At 41.4% G+C, this 24,677-nt stretch overlaps 1 protein-coding gene across 5 annotated transcripts in view; it reads left to right on the top strand.

Moving 5' to 3' along the window:
* LOC117495918 (disks large homolog 1-like) overlaps window positions 1-24,677 on the top strand; it is a 113,968-nt gene that overhangs the window by 67,135 nt on the left and 22,156 nt on the right. For 4 of the 5 annotated variants that reach the window (XM_034147515.1, XM_034147516.1, XM_034147517.1 and 1 more), the window contains 3 exons: window positions 2,112-2,268; window positions 3,037-3,139; window positions 23,317-23,431. In XM_034147515.1, the coding sequence (XP_034003406.1) occupies window positions 2,112-2,268; window positions 3,037-3,139; window positions 23,317-23,431 (375 nt within the window). Of the gene's footprint in view, window positions 1-2,111; window positions 2,269-3,036; window positions 3,140-18,134; window positions 18,398-23,316; window positions 23,432-24,677 lie in introns of those variants that run through there. The other variant, XM_034147519.1, reaches the window with a different exon arrangement.

Genomic DNA, 24,677 nt, shown 5'->3' on the forward strand with positions numbered 1-24,677 from the left:
TCTACTTCTGATAGTCGGACATGACAACCTGTATAGCCCATGTATCTCCACAATGATCAATAACAGCGAACGGATGGTCAAAGTAAGGTTTCCTGCACGCCTCGACGTAAGAGACGTAAGCGACGCCGCGTCATAGCTCCAAAGCTCTTGCCTCTGGACCGACAATTTTTTGGAGCTGGAAGTGAACCGCATTCCGGAGCTATGACGCGCCGCCGCTGCGGTGTGAACAGGAAAAACCGGCGCTTTTCAGGCTCTAGCTCCCAGCAGGAGCTGGAAAAGCGCCGGTGTGAAAGGGGTATATGTATAAGAAACTTTTGAGGCTTAATATTAGGTCAGTTAGACATCTGTATTGTCCATCAAAGACATTTCTTATTTCATCAAAGCTTCTTTTTATGTACTACGAGCTGCACTTCCTCTTTCTTTCGTTTCTCCTTGCTGTGTGTGTCATGTCCCGCTCTGAGGTCTTAAGTGGCCCTCAATTAGATCCACAACACCAGATTGGGAAACAGAGTCCTTAGAGAGCCCAAAATACACAGTGACCTCTGTCCCTGACGGCCTTCCATGCTGTGTGTGTGCATGTGTGTGTCTTTGAGTGTGTGCGTGTTTGGCAGCAAAGGGCAGATGGCAGTGAGAATTTGGTCCGGCATGTAAACTCAGGTCACATATGTACACACACACGCACACACACACATTCAGATACTCTTTCTGTGCTGCTCTACTGTTTTTAATCCATTTTAATGGAGGTATTACAGTCTATCACACAACCCTCGTCACACAACTGGCGTCACCGTGGTAACCAGAATACGACTCGTTTTGTCATAGCCCTCTGAGCCAATCAGTGCGCTTTGATTATAATAAATCTGATAAGCCTCAGACCGACTGCAGAATGGTCATTTTGACGTCTGCCCCTCTATTTTGTAGCGCTCTGTCTCATCATTCCTCTTCACTCTCTGATTAGTTTGTCATGCAGAGAGAAGATTATTGGTTTTAATTAGTGTCCACCGCTTGTGCTCAATTCAAGGACATCTGCAGTTTCTCTAACCCGGAGACTTCAGGTTTAATGTGGGATTATTTGTTAATGTGTGCTGAAGAACAAGGGGTGCACAGAAACACTCTCTCTCATATACTGATGCCAACACCTTAGCTCGGGGGGTCTGTCGGAACAGATTACCAGTGCTATCTTTTTCCCCAATGTAATATCTGTATACTGCACCACACTGCATGGAACCTATTGAGATATGTGGGACTCATTTTAATGTAAGGTAACATTAGGCCAGAGTTAACTGTTGCATTAAAACTGAGTTGCCCATCATTGTAATGACTGTAATTGATGGTTGAAACAGAATTGTTATGACCATTTCTTTGGCAAGTTTTAAATGTGTTAATGTCTGATCTAGAGAGGCTAAAGGGGGATCAAACCCGTATTGGATGCACAGTGTATGGATTAGTTATTAATACCCTGATAACTCGCTAACAAAACACTTTACACTTTTTTGAATGGCTTCTGCATGATGATTGTTTGTGAAAAGTAAGGATGACATGAAATCAAACAATACATAGGTATTATGAAACCAGAAGTGTGGCTGTTTAAGACATGGTTAATATCGTGCTGGTGCAACAAAACAGAGACAGTGCGCTACTGACATCTGCTGGACATCCTGGGGAATTATGTCAATTTGAAATGCCCTCTACTTTCACTGAGGTGTACCATGTAGCATTAAACAATAGGCTAGTATCCCAGATATTATACATTTAGAAAACATTATAATGTATACTCTAAAGCAACTATGTGTTACAGTTTCAATATGTTTTCCTTTGTAGTTATGTAGTATAAAATATTAGATTTTATTATATTTATTTCCTAAACATGTCATCATCCACCTCTCCTTTTCACTGGTTCTTAGGATGTTGTCAAACAGTTACAACTAAAAGTCAGCTTAGCAGCAAAAGGCAGTAATTGCTTCTTAACTATTAACTGAGGTCGTTATACATTAACATGCTTAAAAAACAGATTATAAAAATGTAAATATAAACGTATTTGTTCCCACATGTTTGATACCGTCATCTCTTACCCTAACAAAGTGTGTGTCTCTATTTTGTGTTTCTCCCAGGGAACCCAGGCGGGTGGTGCTCCAGCGGGGGACCACAGGTCTCGGTTTTAACATTGTTGGAGGAGAGGATGGAGAGGGAATCTTCATCTCCTTCATCCTCGCCGGGGGTCCAGCGGATCTCTGTGGGGAGCTACGAAAGGGAGACCGCATCCTGTCGGTATGTTGCTAACACGTATTACAAACAGTACACACAGATATACAACACAAGCATTGTAACCATTATAAATAAATCCAATCCTATTATTATTACTGTGTAGGTTATAAAGTGTTACCATGGGAGTCATCCTGTCAAGTTATCTTCCTCTGGATCCTCCATTTTCTTTTGTATTAATGTGAAGTCGCAACTCAAAGTAACTTTTGCTGAAGCTGAATATTTTGAATTGAATGGCAACTTTGGCGCCATTGGTGTATGACTGTGTGTGTTTATGGACATTTTTAAGTGCTTGGTCAGGGAGAAAGGCTCTATATAAATGCACTCCTTTTAACATTTACCATGCATTCATTGTTTCTTCTATCTAAGGACAATTCCAGCAATATTTAATGTTTTCTACACATTATGAGTGTCTACTATTGGCTGATGGGGGATGTGTGTTACCGCTTTTATGTATTTTTTGTTCTGCTTAAGTGAAATATGGCTTTAATTTTCTTCAAATGGGATTTTAACAGGATTCAGTTTTCATATTGTCGAGGCAGTGATAATCCCTGCAGAATGACTTCGTATAATGAAATCATTGACATGGAATGATTAAATGCAATAAACATGTTTTCACAAAGTACACACGTACTACACATTTGTTGAGTTATTGATGCACCAAGCTGTACAGTGTTCTTAATGGTGTGCTCAGCTCAGTGTACATGAATTACTATTGATCCAAGGCCCTAATATTATGTGTGTGTGTGTGTGTGTGTGTGTGTCTGTGTGTAGGTGAATGGTGTGGACCTGTCCAGTGCAACACATGAGCAGGCAGCAGCAGCTCTGAAGAACGCAGGACAGACCGTTACCATAGCAGCGCAGTACAGACCTGAGGGTGAGTACACAAAATACATTGGCTTCAATCGCATGTGATCTCTTTCCTGAAGTGATGCACAGCTGTCTGTTCTTGCTGTTCAAACACTTAAGACACCTCGTAGAAATACACATTTCCTTTGAGTTACTTTAAAATTGTAATCTAATCAAATAGAAAGAAGAAAATGATTAGCAAACTTAAATGACCCTGAGGTGTAAATTAAACGGTTGGGAGATGTGTCTCGTCGGGATCTTCAGTTCCAAAACGCTCACTTCAGTCTCTCCTAATGGGCTGAAGCGAAATAGCAATTGTATTCCCATAATTGATTACAGCTTCCAGAGGTCGCCACTAGTTGGCAATACTCTTTTGACTGTTTGCACAAAACAGAAACTGTCTCCAACAGGTGTAATCTGGGCACCTGAAACATCACTGTTAGGTGTGCGTAACACTGCAGTACATTTTGCTTATGGTGAAGATAGAACAACATAGATGCCATTTTAGATTTAAGTCTGTATACGTATCATTAAACAAGGTTGTATGTATTTATTTACTTAATCATATATATATAGTTGATGAATAGAAACCAATATAAATACTTTTTTTCCCTACTTTGGTATCCTGAAGTTTAAGAAATTCACCTTTTTGTGCAACATACCCACCGGTCCACACATACACATGCAAACACACACAGACATACACACACACATTACATTACATACACAGTGGACAATCCCCACAGGAGCAATATGGGGTGAAGTGTCTTGCCCAGGGACACAACGACATGCTGACTGCAGTGGGGTTTGAACCTGTGACCCCCCCCCCCCACACACACACACACACACACACACACACACACACACACACACACACACACACACACACACACACACACACACACACACACACACACACACACACACCGAGAGACAGAGTGGGCACTATCCTGGATGTGTGTCTTCTGGGAGTGACTGGGAAGGCCGTAACCTAGGATACCAGGTTATAACTGCCGATCTGCTAATGGGATGCCGTGATGGTAGGAGACCTGTGAATAACACATAGACAAACGCACACACACACAGATACATGGCACCAGGTCCCTTTGTGCCATCAGCCATGTTTTATTCAGTCAGAGGTGTTTCAGGGAGGTGTTGTTATTGGTAAGAGCTGCAGAGTATAAGACACTTTAAAAAGGCTGAGGAAATATCTATTTAACTCATGAAATGAATCTGATGTGAAGTACTTTAATGTGAGATAATGACATGTTCTAAAAACTAGATGTTTGCCACTCAACAAAACAGTTTGGATTGTATTTTTTGTATTTTCTTAATTAATTATTTGCAGTATATGAAAACACAGCTGTCAATATATTATATATACATGAAGTCACTAGTTTTGAAAATAGAGGAGGCAGCAAAATGTACCTTGAGGAAAGCGTAAGCATCACCAGGAAAAAAATTTATTTTGTGCAAGTAGGTAAGGCAAGGCAAGGCAAGGCAAGTTTATTTATATAGCACCTTTCAACACAAGGCAATTCAAAGTGCTTTACAAAAATGGAAGACATTAAGAAAATGGCATTTAAAATCAGTCATTAAAAATAAAAGATAATAAAATAAACATTAAAAGAAAAAATACATGGATAAAAGTTACAGTGCAGTTTAAGATATGAATAGTTCAATTAAAAGCAGCGGCAAAAAGAAAAGTCTTCAGCCTGGATTTAAAAGTAGTAAGAGTTGCAGCGGACCTGCAGGTTTCTGGGAGTTTGTTCCAGATATTTGGAGCATAATAACTGAACGCTGCTTTACCATGTTTAGTTCTGACTCTGGGGACAGAAAGCTGACCAGTCCCTGAAGCCCTGAGAGTTCTGGATGGTTCATAATTTAGCAGTAGGTCAGACATGTATTTTGGGCCTAAACCATTCAAAGCTTTATAAACCAGCAACAATATTTTGAAATCTATTCTTTGACACACAGGAAGCCAGTGTAAGGACTTCAGAACAGGAGTGATGTGATCCACTTTCTTAGTGTTAGTGAGGACTCGAGCAGCGGCGTTCTGAATTAGCTGCAGCTTTCTAATAGATTTTTTAGTGAGGCCTGTAAAGACACCATTACAGTAGTCCAGTCTACTGAAGATAAAAGCATGGACAAGTTTTTCCAAATCCTGCTGTGACATTAGTCTTTTAATCCTGGATATATTCTTTAGGTGATAGTAGGCTGATTTAGTAACTGTTTTAATGTGACTGTTGAAACTCAGGTCAGAGTCCATGACTACACCTAGATTTCTGGCTTTATCTGTTGTTTTGAACATTGCAGACTGAAGCTCAGCGCTAACTTTTATACGTTCTGCCTTGGCTCCAAAAACCATTACCTCAGTTTTATCTTTGTTTAATTGGAGAAAGTTCTGACACATCCAGTCATTGATTTGTTCAATGCACTTACTCAGTGTTTGAATTGGAGCATAATCTCCTGGTGAAATTGTTACGTAAATGTGTGTGTCATCCGCATAGCTATGGTAACTTATTTTGTTGTTTTTCATTATCTGAGCCAGTGGTAGCATGTAGATGTTAAAGAGAAGAGGCCCCAAGATGGAGCCTTGAGGTACCCCACATGTCATATTTGTCAACTCAGATGTGTATTTACCTATAGAAACAAAGTTTTTTCTGTCCTTTAAGTAGGACTCAAACCAATTTAGAACTGTTTCCGAAAGTCCCACCCAGTTTTCTAGTCGGTCTAGTAATATGTTGTGGTCAACAGTATCAAACGCAGCACTGAGATCTAATAATACTAACACTGAAGTTCTGCCACTGTCTGTGTTTAAGTGGATGTCATTGAAGACCTTTACAAGAGCAGTCTCAGTGCTGTGGTTTGGACGAAATCCTGACTGGAACACATCCAAACAGTTATTTAAATGCAAGAAGTTACTCAACTGTTGAAATACAACTTTTTCAATGATTTTACCTAGAAATGGCAGGTTTGATATTGGCCTGTAATTGTTCATTACTGAAGCATCTAAATTATTCTTTTTTAAGAGCGGTTTAATGACTGCAGTTTTCAGTGCCTGTGGAAAAATACCTGAGTGAAGAGATGTGTTTACTATATGAAGTAGATCTGAGGCCATGCAATGAAAAACATCTTTGAAAAATCCTGTTGGAATAATATCAAGGCAGCAGGAGGAGGATTTCAGAAGTTGAATAATGTCCTCTAGGTTTTTATCATTAATCTGATGGAATTGTGTCATGATGTTTGAATTGATATTAGGTGGATACAGGGACAACACATTTGCTGTACCTGATGCAGAGGCACTGACTGCTTGTCTAATTTTCTGAATTTTGTCAGTGAAGAAGGAGGCAAAATCATTGCATGCCCTGGTGGATAGAAATTCAGATGCTACTGACACTGGGGGGTTAGTTAGTCTGTCGACGGTAGCAAACAAGGCACGTGCGTTGTTTTTGTTTTTGGTAATGATGTCAGAGAAGAAAGACTGTCGTGCGTTTTTCAATTCCAAATTATAAAGGCCAAGTCTCTCTTTATAGATTTCAAAGTGAACCTGGAGATTTGTTTTTCGCCACCTACGTTCAGCTTTTCGACACTCTCTTTTTTCTGTTCTCACGGTCATGGCCTTTCTCCATGGAGATATTTTCTTGCCAATCACTTCCTTTACCTTAGTTGGAGCAATGGTATCTATAACATTTTTAATTTTTGAATTAAAATGATCTACTAGCTCATTTACTGAGATGTTAGCAGGGGCAAGTGTGGATGAAAAATTATGAGTAAACATTTCCCTAGTATTTTCAGTTAAATATCGCTTTGTGGTTACCTCTTTCCAGAGGTGGGACCAAGTCATTGTTTTGCAAGTCTGAGTCAAGTCTCAAGTCTTTGCGCTCAAGTCCGAGTCAAGTCTCAAGTCTTGGCGCTCAAGTCCAAGTCAAGTCTCAAGTCAGGATGGGAAAGTTCAAGCCAAGTCCTAAACTTTGACAAAACGAGTCTTAAACAAGTCATTATGTGCTTTTCAACAAATGTAATGACACCCATCAACAGAATAATACTTAATAATCAAACTGCTCTTTATTAGTCACATTAATAATTTAATAATCCATTTTCTCTCTGCTGGTAAAGTAACGTGTGTGTCTTCTATTGTAAGAGGGATCAGTAAGGTAAGGCTACCGTGACCGTTTGATTCAGTTTATTTCCACTGTGTACAACATGTTATAAGGGACCCACAATCTATCTTTATGCAAGGGATAATGTGCAGCGAGGCTATGGGGAAAAGAACACCTGAATCTAGATCCCTCTGCAGGTGGTACTTTAAGTATATTTTGATGCTAATACTTTTGTACTTTTACTTGTAACATTTTGAATGCTAATACTTTTGTACTTTTACTTGTAACATTTTGAATGCAGGATCTTTTATTGTAACCGAGTATTCCTACACTCTGGTACTGTTACTCAAGTACAAGATCTGAACTTCTCCCACCTCTGGCAATAAATCCTGAGTGGTTACCAAAAAAAAAACCCTGCTCTGAAGGTTATTTTCATTTTACAAATCCTGCACTCAGCTTTGCTTTCTCCAATATCATTGACATGCAGCCAGATGCTGCTTATTTTTTCGGTTTTCACAAATGTCTTGACTTTTTCCGGCTCCCCGTCTCCCCGTGGCTCTGTAGCTGGCCTGTACCACTACACCTGCTGTCTTTGGAGCGTCTGCCCCCCACCCTTCTTTCACATAATGGTATGATCCTAGTGTGTCCTCGCATATGATTGGCCGCATGGTGGTTCAGCAAAATAAAGTCCCGCCCCTGCCTGCATGGATTCTCAGCAAGAGTTGCAGCGGCTGAAGATTCTGCTCTCCTAACGGCAGCTCGCGATCGGCGTGTTGGAGACCCCTGAATTAAATTATCAAGTCACCTCAAGTCAGAAGGCTCAAGTCCAAGTCAAGTCCCGAGTCATTGGTGTCCAAGTCGAGTCGCAAGTGTTTTGTGATTTTGTCAAGTCGAGTCCAAAGTCATCAAATTGGTAACTCGAGTCTGACTCGAGTCCAAGTCATGTGACTCGAGTCCACACCTCTGCCTCTTTCTGTACATTTTTGTGAACAGAAATAGAGCTCTCAAAGAAAACACAGGAATGATCAGATAGTGCAACATCAGTCACCACAACTTTTGAGATATTCAGACCCTTTGAGATAATTAAGTCCAGAGTGTGCCCCTTATTGTGCGTGGGCTCCGCCACATGCTGAGTCAGTCCATAGTTATCAAGAACACAAAACAGTTCTTTAGCCCCTCTGTCCTGGGGGTTGTCAACATGGATGTTAAAATCACCAACAATGACTAGACGGTCAAAGTCAATACACACTATAGACAGCAGTTCAGTAAAGTCATCAAAAAAGCTTGCACAGTATTTGGGTGGTCTATAGATATTTAGGAACAGAGCTCGAGAGGAGCATTTCAGCTGAAGGGCCACATATTCAAAAGAAGCAAAGTCCCCATAAGATGTCTTCCTGCATTGAATGGAATCATTGAACAAAATAGCAACTCCACCCCCTTTCTTATGCATTCTTTCCTGACTCATAAAACTAAAGTTGGGAGGGGTTGATTCGATAAGAACAGCTGCACTGTTATTTTGTTCAATCCAAGTTTCCGTTAAAAACATAAAATCGAGATTGTGCTCAGTGATAAAATCATTGATTAAAAATGTTTTTCCTGCCAAAGACCTGACATTTAATAAAGCTAGTTTAAGTTTGTTAAATACACTATCAGTACGATTTTTTGTGACAAGCTGTGGCTGACATGGAATCACTGCTAAATTTGATAACCTCACACAAACGTTTGAGCACTTCTTGTTTCTAAGCTGATTCACCGCTCTTAATCTATTACCTATCAACACAGATATCGGCAAAGCTACAGGCAGGAAGGGCCCCGGCATGTGCTGGAAAGAGTTGAGAGTGCCAAACGCCCTTGAGCCTGGACCCAGCCCATATCAGTAAGAGTTTGTTGCGTTTTGTACACACACATCCTTATCAGGCTTCGGAGACTGCAGATGCGTTCTTGAAGGGAGGGGAGGTGGTTGACGTAGGCACGGTGATGAAGACGGGGGAGATGGTGCGCGTCTCTGCTTCGGTGATTTTGGTAGGCGTTGTGGAAGGGCGGGGGTAAAGGACATGCTGCCAGGGGGGGGAGGTGGTTGACGTAAGCTTGTCTTCAGTGATTTTGGTGGGCGTCGTTGAGGGGCGGGGGTAAAGGACATGCTGCCAACCCTGCGTATCGCCTTCATGCGGTCATCGAACTCCAGGGAGGAGGGCGAGGGTGAAAGGGTGAGCGGAGAGTAGAGAGAGCTGGGGGATGAATGAAGAGTATCCTCAAAGGCGTTGACAGGGGGGGTGACGGGCAGTGGAGACTCCTCCATTTGTGTCATAGGTTTCCCATAATCAGAACATTCCTCAGGCGGGTGCAGTGATACTTCTTCAGGGTTTTCTGCGCGATGTGTTGTGTCTTTCTCCTGTTTTGATTCCTCTTGCCGCTTGTCCTTGGCAGAGGGAACAGATTGATGACGCAGGCAGTTGAATATGTTAGAGATAAACAATTTCACTCCTGACTTGTTCAGGCAAACTCCATCTGCCTTAAAAAGATGTCTGCGATCCCAGAAAAAGTTAAAATTGTCAATAAAATGGACAGAATGGTCAGTGCAGGCAGCTGAAAGCCACGTGTTCAGTGCAAACAATCTGCTGAATCTCTCCACTCCTCTTCTGACTGGCGGTAGATAGAGCTAGAACATTTGTAGTGAAAACATACGAGGAGGAGTTTAGGCCAGAATATCACACAGGGAGGATGCAGACCAACTTGTGTTAACATTAATGTATAGTGAGGAAAATCTTCCCAGTCCAAATATGGATGCAGGTTGTTTAACTTATGAAGGTGGGGGGCAAAATTCATTAGGATGTGGAAGGCCCTATCAGAACATAATGAAGCTCCCACCAGCTACTGTATGCAAATGTGATGGAATCTGCATACAGTAAGTGATCCATATATCCTGCTGAAAAAGTGATGTATGCTCAACAAAATCCAAAAGGTCGTACAAGCATTATGTGTGAATCTAATTATTTGAATAGAGAAAGTGTGTTCAAAAAAAGATCCTCAATGCAGTTTATGTTCTGTATTTAATGATTTAGATCATCTGCATTGCAAAAGGGATGTAGTGCGAATCAAACTGCTTTAAACTAGATAAAACTATCGATCAATAAAATACTATAACATGCTCCATTAAATAGTTACAACCTGTTCAAGAAATCTATTTGCTAATCTGAATAGTTATATCAACGATTTGCACTTTATTATGTTTATATCATAATATCTATAGTAAGAAAACTGCATTAAGTTCATTTCACATTCATTGTGACTTCGGATGGTGTTTTGCACTATTAATCTGTACCTTTGTCACTCGTGACTACGAAAAGGTTAAACCCTTAAAAGTTGCAATTTAATGTAGTACGAGGAGGACAACATGGATAAACATCTGTAAACTGACTTGGACACTCTCTGTAATGATATTGTAAAGACAGAGGAAGAACATCAGTGTATTTCATTTGAGTTAGTGTTGGTGTTGGTGTCTGCTCTTGAGTTAACTCGGATCAGCACCATGGACAGCGTCCTTAGATCTTAAAATGTCCTAAAGACCAGGGGCCTCATTTATAAAGGGATATACGCTCAAAAAATGGCGTACGCCAGTTTCTACGCAATGTTTGCGATTTATAAAATACTAACTTGACGGGAAAATGTGCTGTCCTCCACGCAAACTCTAACCCATGCGTACGCACTAAGCACACAAACGGGAGAGACGAGAAACTGCGACACCGTTGGCAGAAGGAAGAATGGAGAGAAATATGTGGAAATAATACCATAAATAAAATGTTACCTCTCATTTATCAAATATGAAGAATTCATTTTCAAACATTGATTAAAGCCAATCTTAAAATGATTAAACAAACGCCTGTTTGAGACTCCTCAGTGCACACAAAAACATAACTTGGAGAAATAAATAAATACGGATATGCTATTTAAAACCACCTCGAATATGTTGTGTTAATGTTATGAAATGTTTTCTCATAAATGATGCGGTAAGCAGGAGGACAGAATTACGTCTAAACTGACGCCGTTTTGCATTTCTATAGGTTGTAGATACGAGCATGGTTTTATATACTATCACGTTTAATCGTGTTTTATGCCGTTTGCCAAGACTTGATAAGTCGCTCGTAAAACACAGGAGGTATGGAAACTAAGAACACCATATGTGGTAAATTGTACAGCTAATATAACACAATCCATTAGTTGTATTTCCTTTAACTGGTGGATTATGGATATATAGTTGCTGATCGACAGCTGGAACACAAACCACCAAATACAACAAAAATAATTCAGATCCAGTCGTCATGACTCCACTCCGGAGGGATTCCCCGATCATTTCTTACAGTTTCTCATCAAGGGGGTGTCTCCTGTCCCCGGTACAAACACACTGCCTGAGGAAGGTTATGTGTATTTGTTTTGTCATTAACTTTTTTCGGACCACTTATTTATTTATTTTGGTGACGATCCGACCTCCATGCTGCTACTCTGGTTCAAACTGCATCCACCAAACAATATGATTTATCTCGACCTCCCCACAATAACCAAAATCTGACACGGTGTGAGATGTCTTTTTTAGCTGTTCTATCGTAATTTCCTGCGATCTTCTTCATGCAGTCAGTCAAAAATGAATGAATGAATGGGCGTTTCTTTGACTATGTATAGGCAAATATGGGCGTTACGAGTCGATTGTGATTTATCAAGGGAAACAGGCGTAGGGAGTGCCATACGCACTTCCCTCGCCGGTACGCAATGTTTTGTGAATCGGAAAATGGCGGAAAATGTATGTACCTATTTTTGTGCTTTGTACTACGTAAGCAACCTTCCTACGTCAATCCTATGCAAGGCGTTATAAATGAGGCCCCAGAACTCTTTAAATGTGCAACTTAAAGTGGACCTATCATGCTATATTTGAATAATATAGTGTAGGACCATACCTATATAAGGCATATTTATACTTTTTTTTTTTTCAAAATACCAAACAGATCATGCATTTTAGCCATGCTCATTTCGCTCAATTTGCACTTTTTTACCCCTGTTTTTGCAAGGGCTGATTCAGTGAGAATAGCACCACCTACAGGCCTGGCATATGTACTACAGCGTCTCCAGGGCTTTCGAACGGCAATGGCCGTGGCGGTCTCCTCCTGATTGGTGGAGTTGGCCCAATAGCCGTAGCGCCACCGTCCTGACGTCAGGACAGTGTTCAAATCTGGATCAGTTTTTATCAGATCCGTTGCAGCCCCTTTTTTAGAGATTTGGGTATGGAGGAAAATAGAGAGGGTTGTGTTTTCTGACACTTGGTGAGTTCCCTGGAACACCGGGGACACATATTCATGTATAAAAGACGTACAAAAGTGCATTTTGCATGATAGGTCCCCTTTAAGTCACATCAGGCATACATTTTTCCACTCAACACGTTCAATAAATATGTTGTTGATTTTGAAATAGAAAATATTACTTTGGGGAAATATCAGATTTATTTTTTCAGCTGTCTCGGCTGGCTGACAGGGACATCTGTGTTTGATTGATGACAGCTATAGCTCTAAATCGAAATATATATAAATTCCTTGCTTTTGCTTTCCTATTTTTCTCCTAAGAAAGCACAGGACATTTTTATTTTACAGAGCAGATAAACAGTATATGAAAAAAGGAAAGTTATATTGAATTTCCGTTAGAAAAGTTTTTAGATTTCTCTAAGGTCGGCCGCTAGTTAGCTTTGATTGACAGCAGGAACAAGTGATTCTGACTCTGATGCAAAGACACAGCCAAGAATATTTAAAAACAAAAATGGTTTCAAAGATGAATAATGGTTCGATGGTCTGTTGATATGGCTTGGTCCAGCTCTGTTTTTCTGGTATAGCTTCTTGGTGTTATATTGGGAATCTAACAGTGACAACACACAGTGGGCATCAGAGGTGGTCCAGCTGGTGTCTTTGCTGTTAGCCCGGCGTTAAGGAAGAAGGTTTTTGGCTGCTTAACTGTCAAGAAATTAGGTAATTTTAGGATTTCGCTTGAATGCTGGCCTACTCTAATCCTAAGAGTGTGTGTGTGTGTGTGTGTGTGTGTGTGTGTGTGTGTGTGTGTGTGTGTGTGTGTGTGTGTGTGTGTGTGTGTGTGTGTGTGTGTGTGTGTGTATTTGTGTGTATCTGTGTCTGTATCTGTGTCGTGACTCTCATAAATGACTTTTGAATTACTCTCCATCAAACCTTCTGTCCATGCTGGGCTTTAGTCAGCACTATGGGTGTGGGGGTGTGTTTATGTGTGTCCATCTGAGGTCCATGTTTGTCCCGTCCCCGCGGCGATAGCGTGCAGTTACCAGCAGTGCTCCCTCTGTTTCACACACACACTTCCTGCCAAAGAGAGAGGAACTCATAATGACCTCCACCAGGAGAGGAAAAGTGTCTCTCTCGGCGTGTGTGTGCAGGTCTCCTCCTGTTATCTATATTAAATATGGTGCCCGGTGTACCCAAACACCTCACATCTCCGTGTGTGCGTGTGCGTGTGCGTGTGTGGGTGTGCGAACTTGGGCAGAGATACGATTGATTTAAGCTGAAGCAGCGTATATAGATCTGTGTTTATTTGAGCTACAGCAGATGGAGAGTGTTGGTCTGTGAGAAGTCTTCATGCTGCATTAGCATCGCTTACTTCCACCATCACGTTTCGAAATATTCCAAGCCAATTTTGTATGCCAGACCTGTGGCTTCAAAATGTGTTTCTCCAAAAAAATCCCATGCACCCTCGCTGCTTCACTGATTTTCTCCCAGAATCTCCATCTGTAGGGACAGAATAAACATTGCATGGAGTGCATTGTGGGGAATTAGTAGCAATATATGAGCACACAGATTGAATGTTCTATCTAATTAATCATCAGACAATTGTGAAGAATATACTTTTTTTCTGAGATATCTCTGTTACTTAATAGTTGACCCCTATCACTATTAAGAGCAACACATTTAACACATCTTGCTCTTCTCATTACTGTGCACTCGATGAATGAGTGAAGATGATGATGTGAGCAGTATTTAGGGGGTGAGCGTGGAGAAAATCCTCTTCTCAAACTGTAGTAAATCATTGTCACTGTAAGTTTCACCCTGTTTATGAAAAGCCTTCCTAATATTAAAGCCACCTCATTGAAAAGTATTCAAGAAAAATGACGACATAAAATATTACGCTTCGCACACTCCCTCTAAACCTGCAATGTGGAGAACAAGGTGTTTGTAACTTTACCCTCAAATTAAAATAATATACATTTAATGTATATCATCAATTATTCAAACCACATGTTCAAACACGGTTCATGAAGTTATTTAGAGAGGAAGACAATAAGGAACATCACAGGACACAGAACTCATTTAGAATTATTCATACAGCAAAAACAACACACTTATATCTATCTACCTTCACCAGATGTATTCAATTTGTTGTCTTCAGGCCCAATAAGATAATGAAATGTCAGTTAAACAGCAATATCTGTATAAAGATTGCTAACTAAGCCACCATAAGCCCCTAGTTATATCAGAGCTAGAGAAGCTGCAACATACTTGTGTTCGATAGCATACAGCCAGAGAGAGAGTTTTGTAACAAAATGACATGTTAAATACAAGTTATTATTATATCATTTCTTCCCAAAAAGACCTAAATGAATCCCTCTCAGTTTCCCTTGTATCTCAAGTGCGCCACTTCAATTCCCATTTCAGGTATCCAATGCAGCTGATCAGAAACATCTCTGGGTGTGTCTTTAAAAAGTCCCAAATGTCTCAGAATTGACCTTTTGAACAGGATCTCCGTATGAGCTTACGTTTCCTGAAGTGGGACTAGTGAGGCCTGGAGGTTGACAGCAGTATTAGTCACCAGGATTACACACCACAACCATCACACACACTGTCACACAGATACTGCGCACACACACACACACACACACACACACACACACACACACACACACACACACACACACACACACACACACACACACACACACACACACCGAGGCGGTGTCTGTCAGCAGTAATACTGAGGTGATGCAGAGAGGATTATTTTCACTTCTGTTAGCCTGCTTATTACTCTGTGTGTGTGTGTGTGTGTGTGTGTGTGTGTGTGTGTGTGTGTGTGTGTGTGTGTGTGTGTGTGTGTGTGTGTGTGTGTGTGTGTGTGTGTGTGTGTGTGTGTGTGTGTGTGTGTGTGTGTGTGTGTGTGTGTGTGTGTGTGTGTGTGTGTGTGTGGTGCACCAGTTGTTAAGTAGAAGATTAACAGCAGCTTTCTCTGAGGTCTTAGACACAAAGTTGTGGGAATGTGATCTGCTGAATTCATACAGTTCTCTGCTCTCCTTTCTTTCCCTGCTTCACTTGATCCCTCTGTTCTCTCTCTTTTGCGCAGTTTCCTTCCTCCCTTCTTTGCTCCCTTCTCCTCTCTCCCACCTGTCCGCGCCTCCTCTCCTCCCCAGTGTTACTGGTGTCGGTGTTAATGGTCTGACTCACCGCTCACACAGTGGGATTTTGGGGTCTGAAGGCGTCACTTTTAACGCATAGGTGACTGATGTGAGATGTGCAGTGTGCCACCGCGTCACTGTCATAATGAGGCTTGTATTAGCTGCTCAGACGAAACACATCCCTCAGTTTTGACATTTAAACTTCACTGCAATAATATAAGACAGTTCTTGTTTTCTTATATAAATGTTCCTTTTTTTTTTTCTCCTCCAAAATCTAACCCCGTAATCAATACCAGTATAGATTACTGCACAGTATTGTATCAATTATAGATGAGCCTCCTCCAGCAAAGCTATTTTTAGATCAAGAGCCTCATATTGATTCGGGCACACTTTAACAACGAACTACCATGTGGAAGATTTTCATTAATTCAACTGCACAAATGCTAGAAGGTTGTTTCTCAAGAGGATCCTGATGACTTGCATCATGCTCCATTCATATTTACATCCAAATGATTACAATCTAAGTATAGCCCACATCATGTCTTAGAAATGGAGATAATGATACTTAAGTTATGCCTTTAGAGGAATTAGATTGTTGCAGCAGCAACATTAAAAGGATTCACACAGGATACATAACAAAAATAATACAAATGTAAAGATGCCCTATGGAGTTTTAGTTTGTTATACAACTAAAGCATTGTTTATATCCGTAAGGCACTGAAAACTGTTTCCTTGCTCATTAAACATCTGAAACCTAATGCTTTGAATATATTAAACTGTTTGCAACCATGGCCAGCTTACATTCTTCTTCTTCTTCCCTACCTTTCTCGACAAATTAAAACGATTCTCTGCATGTCACCGCCACCAACTGTCCATCTGTGGTATAGCGTGAAATCAGCGTGAGGTGTCATACGCATGATTCTAACGAAACAAGGGCCCACTCATCACATCGTTGCTCCAAAGTGCTACCAATAATCAGAAACTCCACAGGGTGCATCTATATAACATAAGAAGTGAAACGTTCAAATGTTAAAGTTATACTGATATCAACAAAAAGGCCATGCTCTTTCCTGTATGCAAAAATGGTTTATGTTTTTACATATAAGGCTCTGATTCAATATGAAAAAGGGTGAGCTGGGAAATTGTGCTGCAATGCACACAACCCTAAAGAGGAGAGCGACCAGTCTCCAGTGGATTCCTGTTGGATAGCAATGAAGCTGCAACATGCAGACAAGGTCTCGGCCAGCTGCTGCATGGAGGAACAATGCTCCTCTTGGGAGAGGAGAGGAGAGGAGAGGAGAGGAGAAAGAGGAGAGGAGAGGAGAAAGAGGAGAGGAGAGGAGAGGGTGAAAGAGGAGAGGAGAGGAGAGGAGAGGAGAGGAGAGGAGAGGAGAGGAGAGGAGAGGAGAGGAGAGGAGAGGAGAGGAGAGGAGAGGAGAGGAGATGAGAAAGAGGAGAGGAGAGCAGATGGGGAAAAAAGAGAAGCTAGGAGAGAGGGAGATAGAAGGTAGGATAAAGGAGAGATAAATGAAGGAAAGAGGTAACATGATCCCCAGTGTCATTAGTCTCTGTCATCACCCCTCCTCCTCCTCCTCCTCCTCTCTCCTCCCTTATCTGTCTCCCTCTCCATTATGTCTTGTTTTCTCCCACTCTCTCTCTGTGTCTCCCTCTAGCTCCTTAGTCTGATAACGCTGCGTTGAGGTGATGTGTGTTGACAGAGACAGTTAGATGCTGATCACGTGAAACTCGATGTGTAGTGAGTTCGCTGTGTATCACTCTTCGGGAGTTTCATGTCATGAAGAATCGGCAGAGATATAAGTGTGTGATTGTGTGATGAACTACCTATGGCATACCCCACTGACCTTGGCTTGATAAAGTGTTGTTGTGTTTCTATTAAGTGAATATCTTGAAGGGAAACCCAGATATCAGACAGAGGAAAACAACAGAAAGTGAGCCTTAGATTCAGACAGTGCAGAGATGAAGAGAGGATGAAACAGATGGAGACAGACAGACATAAATCATGCAGAGCATAAAGAGTTGTTGGCTGTTTAAATATAGAATGGAAATCCTTTTAGGGAATATGAGTTGGGCTTTAAAATTAGGATCCTAAAAATCAATGTTTCAAAATGCTTGGTCAAGCTTAACCTTGTGTGTGTGTGTGTGGCATGCAGACTGATTGCCTGGGCCAAAGTAGGGCAGGAGAGCCTGGCATCGACTCAGCTTCCTGCATGAGTGACCTGAGGAAACAGTGTGTGTGTCTGTGGGTGATTATGTGTGTGTGTGTGTGTGCGTCCGCCCTACAGCAAGCTGCTGTCAAAGAGGGGGAGGAGCCAGCAAATGCACCGACGAACGAGAGATGGAGAAAGAGAGGAGCGTGGCAGAGAGAGAGAGAGAGAGATAGAGAGTTAGCATCTGTTGTCTCTGTGGTAGCTGAGCAACACTAGACTGATTTCACACACACACTCTACTGCATGCCTACACACACTTCTTTTCACACACATCTTTTTTTTCTACCACATGCTTGATCTAATGTGGAGCTGACGTTAGATCTTTCTCATCATCTCTCTTTCACACACACACACACACATCTGCTCTCTCGCGCTCTCTGTTCTTTTTTTAATTCCATCTCATTCACATCCCAGGACTCTTAGCAGCAAAACCTGACTCTCACCCGCAAAGACACTTTTTCCCGAAAGCCACTGTAGCGGCATCAGACGCTGTAGAGACTGTCTGCCAGCAGCATGTGAGTACAGCTGAGCGAGAGTTGCGAGAGACAGACCTGAAGTTGTTTTCTAGCAAACAACCTTATTGACAACATTTTAGTGGAGGGAGAGTTTTGTTCAATCTTACTTTAATATAGGACTGAAAAAGATGATAACAAGTGATGCTGGATTAACACGTTGCCTTTGGTTGAATGACTAATAGTGTGAGAAAGGATCAGTGATGTGGAAACATTGGAGTATCAACAGTTTCTCTATTGCTGGATTTGGTTTTAAAGACTAAAAAGGAGAATCAAAGCTGCTTGGACTTCTCATCCCTAGCACACTTTGCTTTGCTCTTACGATGATCCTAGCTGCAGCACCGGCTTTGTCCTTTTTACGAGGACTCAGTGATATCTTAGACTACAACATGGTCTTTGTTCGATGGATCACACAGAGGAGCAACTAATCTCCGTAGCTGTGTTGCTGCCTCTCATTGATAAACTTTTGCTGTATTCTGTGTTCCACTATCACATGTGATTTTGCTGCATTTCACCTAAACTCAGTCACAGTCTTAATCTGTGTCCTCTCCTTCTCTTCCTTCGGTCCTGTGTCTCCCTCCCTCCCTCCCTTCCTCTCTCTCTCCCTTCCTCTTAATCCCATAATGCTGCATTGAGGCGATGTGTGTTGACAGAGACACTTAGATGCCGATGATGTTGAAAATGCATCGTGTGTGATGTGTTAGATCACTGTGTGGTATGTCCAGAGAGACAAACAGAAGTGGCAATCCATCCATTTGTAATGGATTAGAGCTGAAATTGAAAATGCCAGACTGAGATCAGCAATTGGATATATTTACAGATAAAGTAATACATGAAATGCTTAGTAAAAGAGAAATATTAAAGGGTGCATTCTAGTTATGTTCAGGCTTACTGCATAGAACCGTTAGTAAGTTAAAAACACATACATGTGAATCTCTTGTTTTTCCAGAACATCCATGAATTGAAGAAGCATAACAATGAGTGTTTCTGTGGTTTTAGATGTGTGTAGCTTGGAGCCTTTTTAGTACAGCTGTTTGGGTCTTTGAGCATCAATGTGTCAGATTAATGAGCGCTTTGGGGGGAATCAGAGCTGAGATCTGGGTGTTGGAGGCAGCTTTTTGACAGTGATGAAAAGATGAGCTTGCAACCAAAGAGGTAAACAGGGAAATTAGAACAGAAATAGGGAAGAAAAGACAGGAGATACTGCAGGTTCAAGGTGTGTGTGTGTGTGTGTGTGTGTGTGTGTGTGTGTGTGTGTGTGTGTGTGTGTGTGTGTGTGTGTGTGTGTGTGTGTGTGTGTGTGTGTGTGTGTGTGTGTGTGTGTGTGTGTGTGTGTGTGTGTGTGTGTGTGTGTGTGTGTGTGTCAGTGCGTCAGTGCATGACCGTGTGTACCTCGAGTATGATTGAATTACTCAGGGTTAATTAGATTCTGTCGTCCACAGTAATGGCACACACACACACACACACACACACACACACACACACACACACACACACACACACACACACACACAGAGACATCCTTCAGAAGGGCTTTTGCAGGCTTATTGCCAGTGGCGTTGTGATCTGTGTGTTAGTTCAGTGTTTTTTCTTGGAAGCTGTGTGGTGTTAAGGAGACTACAGGACAGTCAGTAACAATTTATTACACACTTATCTGCTGTTTCTTCAACCACTCTGATTTACTTCCTGGTTAGGACTATATTTTTTTTGTTTTTCTGCTTGAAGATAAACATCCTAAAAATCCACTGTGCACATTAAAGAACACGTGATTACCTTTCTGTTTTCTCACTGTGTGCATTTCCATAAATAATGTACATTTATAATTAAAGAGGCACTGTGACATTGTTACGACCACTAGAAACTAAATGGGTCAGAAACGAAAGGGTTTTTGAACATGTAGCAGAAGAATACTAAAGCTCATGGCTGCTTTGCTGAGTGTGTTTGCAAATCATTGCACTTTGCACTGATTGGCCAACTGGTCGCTCTCGCAATTTACTGCTTGTCATTCATGTGAGATGGAAATACAGTTGTTCATCGCAATCAAAACTGAAAGGGTTGTTTGGAGATTTATTGTTGTATTTGTATAAAACGTCAATTTGAGTTTGCAATGGTTTGAAGAAAAAACATATTCACATGTTGAGGGTGAAGTGTTACAGTTGCAATTTGTTTAGATTTCAGCTTTGTGTGTTTCCACTAGGTTAGTTACCTCTGCAAATGAGCGAATATTAGCTTACTAACCAGAACTCCTCCACCCAGTTTGTAGTCTAGTACAGTCTGTTTATCCCGACAGAATGCAAGACGACTTTAGTTTAGTTTTCCCCACAAATAAAGTCACTTTTAAACACTGTCTATGTTAAAGGTGGGGTAGGTAAGTTTGAGAAACCGGCTCGAGATACACTTTTTGTTATATTCCATGGAATGCTCTTAACATCCCGATAGCAATGAATATCTTAAGTGCTTTGACAAAAAATCCATAAAAAAATGTCATCTGTGGAAGCCGTAATACTGTAAAAAGCACGACCAATCATTTTAGCTGGCCCGGCTAAAATAACTGGATGGCCTACCTGCCTGTCAGCCTTCCATCTGTGCACAAACTTATCTCGTGCCCTCATTGGTCATGTGCGCGTTCGTGTGTGTTGGAGGAGGGGCTCTGTAAGGAAGTGGCAGATTTTTTCCGGCTGTGTATTTTCAAATTCTAGCACACTCGAGCTGGTTTCTCCAAAATTACCTACCCAACCTTTAAACAATGTTTATGTTTTACACATATGTTACACTTATGAAACGAAACATTTGACCAGTTGAGGAAACAACGTAATGAAGGAGGGAATGGTTTTGTCTCTGCCAATGTCTGGTGTTGACTGCTGTTTCTGCATGTCATGACCTACAGTAAGTGTTACATGTACCTGGCTTTTGTTCTTTGGGTGCTTTTCATTATGTTAACGTTGTCACGCCCTTTATTTGTGTTTTAGACAAGTCCAATGAAGTACTCTTACAATGACAGGGAAGTCTTAAAGGATGTCAGTTACTTATGACCTGCTGCACAGCTGTGTGTCAAATGTGGGGGTGTGTTATTTATACAACACTGTTCTTCATAAAAGATCGGTTCAAGAGATTCTGCAAAGATCACACCTGTGTTTCCCCGCTCAGACTTCATGTCTCCTTGATGTGGAAGCATAATTTAGCAAAATATAAAATCACCGTTTGCTTCAGGATGCTTTCAATCATCTAACTCCTCCTATCCAATCAGAGACACCTGATAAATCTGTGAAACGCCCTCAGCTTGCTCTGAACTACTCATCTCCATAGACACCGCAGATGGATTTAAAGGTCACCTATTATGCAAAATCCACGTTTTCATGTATGTTATACATAAACATGTGTCCCCTCTGTGTAAAGACATTCTGAAAGTTTCAGGAACAAAGACCCCCTCTCTTTTTGTCCTGATCCATTTATATAAAACCCTATCTGAAAATGAGCTGATCATATTTTGGGCACTTTATGATGTCATAACGTTTTTTTGGCTTTGTAACCATTAGCCAATAACCAACCAAGGTAACCCCCCCCCCCCCCCCCCACCTTATCACCTGAATCTCCTCCTAGAGCACCATTGTGTTCTTTTTAACCAAATATCTCTCAGAGGGGCGTGGGGAGGGGCTCCTTATTTTCATCTAAAGTAACAGACAGAGAATCAGCACTTTTGAAACAGGGCTGAAACAGAGGGGTTTATGGGATGCTACAATGCATGATCGGTTAGGTATTTGGAGGCAAACTCTTCAGAGACATGTTTTGTATATGACTGAGAATATATTGATGAAAAACACTATAATAGGGGACCTTTAACTTCATAAATACATCTCAAAATCTGCATTAATGAATTACAAAACATAATCCTTCAAGAGATGTAAACACAGATTTCCATTTCAAGTGTTGTATCTGTCTTAAACCGGCTGTGTGTGTTTGTGTGTGTGTGTGTGTGTGTTACGTTCCCTACTGGGCTAGGGGAACCAGAGGGAAGTAACAACATATAAAATAACCGGGCGAGAGGAAACTGTCTACTGAAGCCACAAAGTGATGTTTTAATGGACAAAGAAAAAGGGCTCACCAGCCAACTTGCAAAGCAAACTAAAATAACAATACACCAACAGGTAAACTGGAGCACATCTCCTAACAATTCACACGAACGCAGGCCTCACACAGAGACAGACATGCTGCACACATACAGCCAGAGGAGAAGGAGAGAGGCCACTGCAGCCTTCATCAGGTCCTTTAAGGAGGCCCTGATTGGGGATTGGGAGCCAATCAGGGAGAGAGAGAGAGACACACACACAAAAGCACACACAGACAAGCACCAACTGCGGCACGTAACAGTGTGTGTGTGTGTGTGTGGATGGCTGGCTGTGTGGATGGCTGTGTGAATGTGTGTCTTGCCTGATGATATTGACATGGATCTGGTCTGATGTAACAGGAGTAAAATATCTAGATCAAACAGACTATTAGATTATGGCTGCAGAGAATCTGTTGACAGCTCTCTGTGTGTGTGTGTGTGTGTGTGATGAAAATTGGCCAAGGAGAACAAACTATTTGCAATTCTATTCACATCTTAAAATGCGTCTTGTACTTGTTGTACCACAGCCATTTGAAGGAAATGTGTTTAACAAAGTGTGTAAACCTCCACCGACCCCAGTGTTTGTTCATGCCTCGGATTTTCTCTTTGATCTACAAACTGTCATTTGCTTTCTGATCTACTGAGCAAAGGTGACTGAGGCGTAAAACAAAAAATCAGTATCGCTCAGTAGCTTCTAATGTAGATTAACAGGTAGCTTGTTAATCAGATTCTCTATAAACTATTCAATCGTTTGTGAAATGATTACTTTAAAAGCTGAATTCTGCTAACAGTGTTTTTTTTTTATCTGTGTGTGTAGAGTACAGTCGTTTTGAGGCGAAGATCCATGACCTAAGGGAACAGATGATGACCAGCAGTGTCAGCTCCAGCTCCACGTCGCTCCGCTCCACACAGAAACGCACCCTATACGTCAGGTACCACACACACACACACACACACACACACACACACACACACACACACACACACACACACACACACACACACACACACACACACACACACACACACACACACACACACACACACACACACACACACACACACACACACACACACACACACACAGTGTTCAGAGGTGACTGATTGTCTAGTGTCCTTCAGTGTGACACCACCATTATAAGGGCTTATCTCAGCTGTCTGCTCCTCGTTTTGTGTGTGCCAGGTGCTGAAAGAGAGGTTATCACATTGGAAGAAAAATCACAATTAGATTATCCAGCAAGCACTACATATCCTGTCTAACCCACAAACACAAACACATCCATCACCTGTCAACTGTTTCGATTTTCTGTGTGTGTATTCCTCTGTCCTCCTGTCCTTGCCTGTCCTGGTTGTTTAGGCTTCTCTGAATCACCCCGTCCACCCTCACTTTCCGCTGCAAAGCCCAGAAGCAGTGTCACTCCAGCTACACTTTAAGGGTCCTTTCTTCACAAGAATCACAGCATTCGAAATATTGATTAAACGCTAGGTCGCTGGCTCCAGATGAGTCGCATTGGAGCTCTTTAGAGATCAATACAATGGAAAACAAAGACAAAGAGAGCAGCTCTAATGATTACTGATGACTAAAGCAATCTAATGAAGTATTCTGTATTTTCGCAGTTTACAACCCTAAGTCTCACATAACTTGAGCATTTGTTATGATAAAATTACCTTTGTATGATCAAAAACGAGTTGGCTCACATAGCCAAACATCAAGCAAGTGCTACAAAACTTGACATTGCAAACCAGCTAATATTACTGACCTGGCTCCATTACCCGCCTGCCTGGCTCTGCCATGATACTGATGCCATTCCCCTCCAGATTCCCGACCCACAGCTAGCCTGAAAACCTCATCCTCCCAGTGATCAATAGGTCCTGGGCTAGCTGTGTAAACACGAACACTCCTCTGGTGCTCTTATATCTAACAGCACTGCCAACTAGGCTAACAGCTACATTAGCTATACAGTAGCTGATGTCAACTTGCGTTAGCAGCCTTTAGCATTACTTTTAGCAAAACTGAAAAATGTACAATAAACAGAGACCGAGAGGTTGCCTTGCTTTGTTGGGAGGGGCAACGGGTTGAATTCTCATTGAACTTTAAATAAAAACATTTAGAAACACAGAGACACAAATAATATCTGTGAGACTCACATTAAGATACCACTATGATTTTGACTATGG

This window comes from Trematomus bernacchii, unplaced genomic scaffold (assembly GCF_902827165.1).
Source record: "Trematomus bernacchii unplaced genomic scaffold, fTreBer1.1, whole genome shotgun sequence".
Classification (NCBI taxonomy): Eukaryota; Metazoa; Chordata; class Actinopteri; order Perciformes; family Nototheniidae; genus Trematomus; species Trematomus bernacchii.